We start from the raw sequence: 8,991 nt of genomic DNA on the forward strand, positions 1-8,991 counted from the left end.
GTGTGTATGTGTGTGTGTGTGTGTGTGTGTAGGGTGGGTGTATGCACACGGATTTGTGGGTGTATGTATGCTTGTCCACATGCTTAACCATCTTTCAGCTCCATCTTTTGTTTCTGAGTCAGCATCCTCTATGAAGCTTTTCTGACTCACCCTCCTGATTTTGGGCATGTGCCGCCATGTCTGCCTTGAGAATTTCTAAGGTTTACCTGCAACAATTATTCTGTTTCCATTCTCTTCCAGCTTCATATCAAATGTGCCAAACATCGTGATTTGGGGGGAACCAGTTCGGGACATCAGGGTTATTCTGTCCTCCCTTCTTGGGGTCCAGAAGGCTCGTCGGCAGAAGGAAAATTCGAGAACTGTAGACACAGGGGCAGAGAATTCTGATGTCCTCAGAAGGCTCCTCATGTAAAACACCTGCAGAGAGTATTGCCCAATGGAGTCAAAGAAGAGTAAATCTCTGCAGCCTGACACATGCACACTCCAGACAAGGGGCTTTTGAAAGAAACCCAGGAGTGGCGGCATCTGTTCTCCACCCAAGACAGGGCAGAGCTGTCACTGCTCCCACTGAGGGTCAGAATCACTCACCCTCTTCCTTTCCCTCTCATCATACTCAGAGACAGTGTGGAGTCCCTCACCAAGGTCAAGGGCCCCTCAGTCATCCTACTGCAAGGGATGAATCAGGCAGAGCTTGGTTAAGCACATTTTCCCTGTGCAGAAGACTAGTCCAGGGCTGTTCTGGACTTTTTTTTTTAATGAGGCATTGAGACTGTCATACTGTAACCCAAGTTGCTTTGAAGTATATCTATGTATAAAATTAAATAAATATTCTTGGGCTCTGAGGAGTACATGGCCTCTGATCAGACCATCACTCACCTAAGAACCAGGCACAGAGAGCTGGCAGTTAAGGGAGAAGGCAGTATATAGAGCACTGGGTGTGGTAGCATTTATCTGAAATCCATCAGCCACTGGTGAGCATGTCAGTCAGTGGTAGAAAATTGCTTTGAGCTGAGGGCCAGCAAAGGCTTCTGGGCACTGTTATTTCACCCACCTTCATCTTTTGGCTGAGCCACATTTCTATTTATTTATTTATTTATTTATTTGTTGTTGTTGTTGTTGTTGTTGTTGTTTTTCCCTAAAAGTGCCCAGGTCGGCTTATGGCTGCCAGATACATACACATCTACAGCAACAAGGGCTTCTTTCTATTCCCTCTCCATGGATACAGAGAAGGGAGGGAGGCGGGACAAAGGAAGATGGGGAAAATCTACCTCCCCCAAATCCCAGCACAATTCCCACCTGTGTGCCAAGCATACTGGAAGTGTGTGCTCCCCAACAACTGCTGAGCCACATCTCAAGGACACTTCACTAATTGGCATTTGCCTGTGTGACTGGTCATGTGACTACCTCCAATCATATTAGTCTTTCCTGACTGTAGGAATGGCTCTTCTTATGACAGGCCTTAGGAGAGCAGGAGTGGTCTGTCGGGACCTTCTTGAGGAATCAGCCTTCCCACTGTCTCCCATCTTCACACTGGAGTTGCTAGAACACACCTACCTTTGGCAAAATATATGGGTGGGTGTTACTCAAAAATACCCATTTATTCTGAGGAGAGCAGTGGAGTTCATCAACAGCATATGGGAATACTTTGAGTTTGGAAATTTGGTGTAAGTCGGGAATCCTAAAGATGTAGAGGCTACCCGAGGTATCGCCTGCCTGAAATCAGAGCACAGTCACCCGGTCAGTGGGGAAAGGTTAAGTAAGCATGGAGGAAGCAGTGTTATCTGCTGAGATACACCACTGTGTCTTCAAGTCCAGTAACAAGAGCCAAAGCTCTGAGCAGCCTGCCTCACAGTGTCTACGCTGATCCCATGGAATAAGACTCTCTAGAACTGCGGGGATGACTCAGTAAGTAACTGTGGAAAGAGAGAGAGAGAGAGAGAGAGAGACAGACAGACAGACAGACAGAGACAGAGAGACAGACAGACAGAAAGACAGAAAGACAGAGACAGAGACAAACAGAGAGGCAGAGAGACAGAGAGAAAGAGAGAGAGACAGACAGAGAGGCAGAGAGACAGAGAGAAAGAGAGAGACAGACAGAGAGGCAGAGAGACAGAGAGAAAGAGAGAGAGACAGACAGAGAGGCAGAGAGACAGAGAGGCAGAGAGAGAGAAGGTTCAATCCCAGGGGCTCCAATGGCTTTTTCTGGCCTCCAAGCATGCTCATGATACAGAGACACACATGCAGGCAAAATAAATACACACAAAATATTTTTTTTTTTCCTTTTGGGATTTTTGAGACAAGATTCTCTGTGTAGCCCTGGCTATCCTGGAACTCACTCTGTAGACAAACCTGGCCTCAAACTCAAGAGATTCACCTGGCTCTGTGACATGCACCACCATGCCCTGCAGGATTTTTTAAAGAAACTTTTGAGGGCATGGTAGCATATGTCTTTAATCCCAACATTCAGAAGGCAGAAGCAGTCTGATCTCTGTGAGTTAGACCACACTAGTCCACATAGTGAGTTCTAGGCCAGCCAGGACTACATAATGAGACTGTCTCAAACACATGAGGTATGGTATGTATAAAGAGCTTTCAAGCCCTCAATAACTCTTACCTAGCATTCCCTGGGACATCAACCTTATCCTTTTTTCTCAATATCTGATAAAAAAAATCACAATTTTCTCTCTATTGTCCCTATGTAAATTCACGGATTCAGAAATCAATAAACAATTCAAAGACAAGAAAATGTAAAATCACTTAGAAAAAAATGTGTGTGTTCTTTTGTGTTCATGTTATATGTATATTTAATTATTTGTATGTAGATTACAAACCTGGGCATATATGGAAATTGGAGAAGGATGCCAAGTATCCTGTTAGGTCACTCTTCTCCTGATTTCCTAAGAAAGTCTCTTATAGAACCTGGAGCTAGGCTAGCTTGGATAGTAGCCATCTAGTCCCAGTGACCCTTGTTTATTCATCCTTAACAAAAGTAGGTTTACAGGTACATTTAGCTACATCCCAATTTTTATGCAAGTGTCAGGGATTTGAACTCAGGTATGCACGCTTCCACAGTAAACACTGCTACCCACTGAGTCATCTCTCCCTAGATCCCAGGAAAGAATTTTAAAATGATATTTTTAAGACAGTGGCTTAAGGAAATGTGCATGAATTAGCTCAAAGGCTAAGAGATGGCCATGTTTATGGTATACTGTGATTGACTCTCAGGGTTTGCTGAGACTCCTAGAAGGCAAGTTGAGATTTGACAGTAATGGGAATATTTTTGTTCGGTGTGACTATTCCAGATTTAGGGTCACTTACCAAGACAATCGGGCCATCCTTGGTAAAGACAGCTTTCAGTGATATACAGGGAAATAACAGGTTGTTAATAGCCAGAGCTTCCCTGCTCTGACAGTCCCACAGTTTGATAGTTGATCTTATATCTACAGTGACAGCCATGTGCATCTCAGGGAGGGTAGTCAACAGCTTGATACTGGCTGGCTGCTCTGGGCTTGCCCAGGTCATAACGCCCTGGAGAACGAGAGCATCATCATATCTGAGTACCTCGAGTTCAACTGCTTTCACCCACCGGCTTTATTTGGAAGCCTTGAACAGACTGGAACCCCTTCTTACTTACAAGAAAAGAATGTGAATATTCAGGCTGGTGAGTAGGTAAGAGCTCTGGCTTCTCTTCTGAAGGTCCTGAGTTCAAATCCCAGCAACCACATGGTGGCTCACAACCAACTGCAGTAAGATCTGATGACCGCTTCTGGTGTGTCTGAAGACAACTACAGTGTACTTATGTATAATAATAAATAAATCTTTGGGCCAGAGCAAGCGCGGACTGGCTGCGCAGAGTGGACCAGAGTGAGCTGGGCCTATTGGTTGACCATAGCAAGCAGAGGTCCTAAAAATTCAATTCCCAACAACCACACGAAGGCTCAAAACCATCTATACAGCTACAGTGTAGTCATATACATAAAATGAATAAATAAATCTTAAAAAAAAAGAAACAGAATATGAAAGTTCTATGCATCCCTCACTGGACATGGTAGAACCGGACTAGAATCCCAGCACAGGGACGCAGAGGCAGGAAGGTCACTAGCAACTTGAGGCCTGTCTGGTCTACAGTGTCAAGTTGCAGGCCATTTGGGACTCCGTTACAAGACTATCTCAAAAAAGAAAAAGAAACACAGGGCTGGAGAGATAACTCAGCAGTTCAGACCACCAGCTGTTCTTAACTAAAGGACCTGGATTCAGTTCCCAGGACACACATGGCAGCTCACAACTGTCTGTAACTCTAGTTCCAGGGTATCTGACCCCCTCACATGGACATATATGCAGGCAGAATACCTATGTACATAAAGATAAAAAGAAACACAAAGAAAAACATACATCTAGATTATTTTAGGCAAGAGTGGACAAGAAAAAAGGACACAGACATCAAGGTCAGAGGCGAGCACACATTCACTTTACAGACCAGAAAGAAGAACATGGCTGCCAAGATGGCTCAGTAGAGAAAGGTTCCTGCCAGTAAACCTGATGACAGTAATTCAGTCCCCAGGTACCACATGGACAGGGAGAACCAACTCCCACAAACATGTATGAAGGAGAATCATGGCCCTGTGCTCAGAGCCATTGCACCTTTACTAACAGTGCAAGCATGGAGCATGTGCCCATCATCACTTCTAGTGGGGCTGGGTTTGGTTTTGGTTTTTGTTTGTCTGTTTGGTTTTGGTTTTGGTTTTTGAGACAGGGTCACTTGGTCACTCTTTATCCCTGCCTCTTTTGCCTGGGCTACCACTTCTGGCAGTGTTAAGTTTTATCACACATGAAACAAACTTATTCACAATGAATCAATTCCAAAACTGGTTATTATATTATCAATTCTTATATATTGCAAATGAGAAAAACAGTTTTCTCTACCAGGAAATCCCATAGTTAAAAAAAAAAATCAAGGGGCAGGAAAGATGACTCAGTGTTTGAATGTACTGGTTACTCTTTCATAGATCCAGAGTTCAATTCCCAGTGACTTCATGGTGGCTCACAACCATCTATAATGGGATCTGATGCCATCTCTGGACATGCAGGTGTACATGCAGATAGAGAAAATAAAATAAACAACACTTTTTAAAAACAATCACACACACACACACACACACACTACCAGCAGCACCAGCAGCAAAAAAAGCCAAAAGCATAATTAATTTTAGCAAAATATTAGAGGCAGCAATCTAAGCCCTATCTTCATTTGCATGAAAATTAATAATAACTTCTTCTTCCTTCTAAATGTAATCTCCCTTTTGAGTCAATCTCTTTCTAAAATTTGACTCCCACTTTGACACCTTTGAAAGACAACCTGTTGAAGGCCTAACTGCCATGTATACATGACTCAGTATAAAAAGGTTGTGGTCACACTCCACTCCTGGCTCCCTCTGCCAGGTACGATGGTGATGCACCATTGGATCCTGCCTAGAACTCAGGAGGCAGAGGTAGGAGGGTCCACATGATCCAAGGCTAGCCTGTACTGAACAGTGCACTCTAGGACTGCCTGATATTGTCTTAACAGCCTCCTCCCACCCACCTACCAGAAAAAATAAAAACAAAAAACCCCAAAACCTCTAACCCCATGATTATACTGTTCTCTGTTTAATCACTGTTGATTATACTGTTACATTTCCAGTTTGCTGTGGGAGGCCATATTTATAAACATTGAGACCATGTCTAATAAATAATACCCCAGTGGCTGGGTGTGTTGTGTCAAACCTTTAGTCCCAGCACTCGGGTGGCAGGGGCAGGCAGATCTGTTGAGTTGGAGGCTAGCCTGGTCTACATAGTTCCAGGACAGCTAGGACTACAGGGTTAAGACCTTCTGCCAGACAAACAGAATCAACCAACCTCAAGAGTGGATTAATGTTCACTCCATTAGGATCTTTAACCCTTTAAAGTAAAAAATCATTGAGAGAATGGAGGATAGTCAATAAACACACATTGAGGTATACAGCATCACCTGGTTCTCTCCTACAATGGATCAGCAGCTGGCCATCTCAGTTTCCTTTAGTTTGTGTTTTAAATATAAAGTTAAAATGTGTCTCATCATGCTAAATTTATATGTACACACACACCCACCTACACACACACACACACACACATATTCAGTCTCCCAGATAAAAGAATAAAAGTCCTTCTTACTCCTTCTTGTTGTGCAAAAGGTTTTTGTCATCCCTAAATTCATCGTAAAGATTGTTCATGCTGTTAACAGATTTATCTCTCTTGTAAACTTTTAAGCTCCAGGAAACCCACTCAGATCCACTTCTCAACAACCAAGCAGACTCCATCTAGATAAGTGTACCTTCCAAACAATAGCTTAAGTTTTCCCTTGTTGCTTTTTCCAGAGGGTAGGATTCCTCTCATGTTCCCTGGGATTGGGACATCTCACGCCAACCACCAACCCCTCAGGGTTTCACATGTATACCTAAGAACATTTCTTTTTCTCTCCCTCGAATATACTTGTGTTCCCACATCTTGCTAGGTCCAGGCCTTTACTCATCATCTACATCCAGGACAGCTGCACAGTACCAACCCACAGATGCTCCTGGCCCTGCTCTCACAGACACAGGTGCGTCTACTGGACCTGCCCCTTCCTAACCACAGATGGTCCACAGATCCTGGGACTCAAGGAAACAACCAACTCTCCTAAGACTGGACCTGCACCCCATCCCCATTTTCTTAGGTTTGCCTGATATGTCTCCTCAAGGTCAGCAGGAAGCAGCTAAAGATCACAAGGACCTGTGCCTGCTTTACCATCACCTCTTTCTAGTTTCTCCTTCTTAAAATGTAACCAAAATACAGGAACGTTACCATTCCTTCTGGCTTCCACCCAAGACTTATCTGGCAACAACAAAGTAGGCATGGCTTGCTATAAAGAAGCTGTTTGTCCCCGCCTTGCTCTCTCTGACCCTTCTGTCTGACTCTTTTTTTCCCTAACCAGTTTCTCCCTCTTTCCCCTTACCCTTTCCCTCTCCACGTTTTCTGACTGCCATCTCTTCTCTCTCTTTCTCCCTTTCTTTCTCTCCATCTTTCCCTGTCTCTACTCCCTTCTCAACTCCACTTCCCATGCCCTTAAATAAATTCTATTCTACATATAACCTTAGTATGTCTGGAACCTCAGGGAAAGGATGCCTCAGCATGGCCTGCCTGCCGAGGCCCTCTCCAACCTCATGACACTCTGCTCTACAAAACATCCTGGTGTTAAAAAAAAACACAATCTACTTCTTCCTCTGTTTGCTTTGGTCTCTTCTAGATGCCTCTGGACATTCTCTCTCATCTATAATAAAAAAACATTAGTAATATCAAGGAGCAGTAATGTCAGCAGTTTCTTTACTGTGCCCCCTCAAATACCGTAAACAAACAAACAAACAACAAAATAAAAGCATTTCCAGCAAAATCAGGAAGATGACAATTATATCCACACTTTCTACTCTCATTCAATACGGTAATATTTTAGCTAGAACAATAAGACAAGAGAAGAAAACAAAAGGGAGGCCGATAGGAAAGAGAAGCCAGAGTTTCCTCATTTGCAGACACTATGATGAGCCTTGACCTGGAGATCCCAAGACTACTCCAGAAATCTCTTAGATCTGATAATCTTCCAGCAAATTTACAGGCAACAAAGTTAACATGAAAAGAAAAATCACTACCCTTCCTATACAGTAATAAACAAAGTGAAGAAGGATCAGGAAAGCTCTCCTACTCACAGGAGCCTTCGAATACCACCCAGACAGGGCCTGATGAACATGGTACATGCTTTCTTTCCAAGCAGGCATCGGTTTTCAGATCTTATAGTTCAAGGCCAGCCTGGTCTACAGAGCAAGGTTCTCCTAAGGCTTTCACACAGTGAAAACCTATTTCAAAAAAAAAAAAAAAAAAAAAAAAAAAAAAAAAAAAAAAAGAAAAGAAAAGAAAAAAAGAAAAAAACCTCAAACAAAAAACAATCCACTACCAACAAACAAAACTTGGCATAAGGGGCTGGAATGATGGGTTAGCAGTTCAGAGCAATTAATGCTCTAGCAGAGGACCCTAGTTGGGTTACTAATGCCTACAAAACATCTCACAGTCTCTGGCTCTGGCAATTGGCACCAACCATAAACTAACAGAGGCACACACACTCATATAAAATAAATATTATATTTTAAAAAAGAATATATAGGAGTAAACCTGAGGTTATATTGAAAGATCTCTATATGATGAAAACTTTGAAACACTGACAGGCCCTGCAGAGATGACTTAGCAGAGGACATGAGTTCAGTGCCCAGAGCCCTAGTACCCACAGCATACAATCATCTGTAACAACACATTTGAAGGGTCCTGACACCGTCTTGTGACCTCCCCAGGCAGCAGACACACATGGATTACACATACAAATATACACCGATAACACTCACACATATAAAATTGTTAAATGTAAAAATAAAAAAAAAGTAAGAGGAGGGAAAATTCAGGTGTGGTGGTGCAAACATTTGACCAAAGCACACCAGAAACCAAGATATGTGGATTTATCTGGGGACTTACAGGACAGCCAGGTCTGTACAGGGGGATCCTGTCTCATCATCACCAACAACAAATAGATGGAATCAGAATTCATATGCGGGTAACATTTGCTACTCATCGGCCAGACTCACCTCATGAATATCCCAGGTGGAAATCTTGGTCAGGGAAGTCATCATACAGACAAGTGACCCGCCTTGCCTCCTTCTTGTCAATCCACTCCTTGAGATATAACATGCACATGCCAGAACTCCTGCAAGGAAACCCCAACAATGTGTGGACACAAGACAGTCGAGGGGCGACTCAACTGTAGGAGGTGTGTTTCATTTCCCTCTGCCTTGTAGAAGGCTTGGATAACAGCTGTGGAAAGGATGAGGCAAGGCAGCCAAGCACACTGCAGGTTGTTAATTGTTCAGAATCATTTATTTTTTAATCTGTTTCTATAGA

At 43.2% G+C, this 8,991-nt stretch overlaps 1 protein-coding gene across 1 annotated transcript in view; it reads right to left on the reverse strand.

Annotated features, from left to right (window-relative positions):
* The window catches only part of LOC116073709 (F-box/WD repeat-containing protein 15-like), a 31,230-nt gene that overhangs the window by 4,302 nt on the left and 17,937 nt on the right, over positions 1-8,991 (reverse strand). Inside the window, exons 2-5 of the mRNA XM_031345735.1 lie at positions 8,679-8,797; positions 3,319-3,528; positions 1,555-1,713; positions 207-417 (exon numbers count right to left, since the gene is read on the reverse strand). Coding sequence (XP_031201595.1) covers positions 207-417; positions 1,555-1,713; positions 3,319-3,528; positions 8,679-8,797 — 699 coding nt within the window. The remainder of the gene's footprint in view (positions 1-206; positions 418-1,554; positions 1,714-3,318; positions 3,529-8,678; positions 8,798-8,991) is intronic.

The sequence above is a fragment of the Mastomys coucha genome, unplaced genomic scaffold (genome assembly GCF_008632895.1).
Source record: "Mastomys coucha isolate ucsf_1 unplaced genomic scaffold, UCSF_Mcou_1 pScaffold23, whole genome shotgun sequence".
Taxonomy (NCBI): domain Eukaryota; kingdom Metazoa; phylum Chordata; class Mammalia; order Rodentia; family Muridae; genus Mastomys; species Mastomys coucha.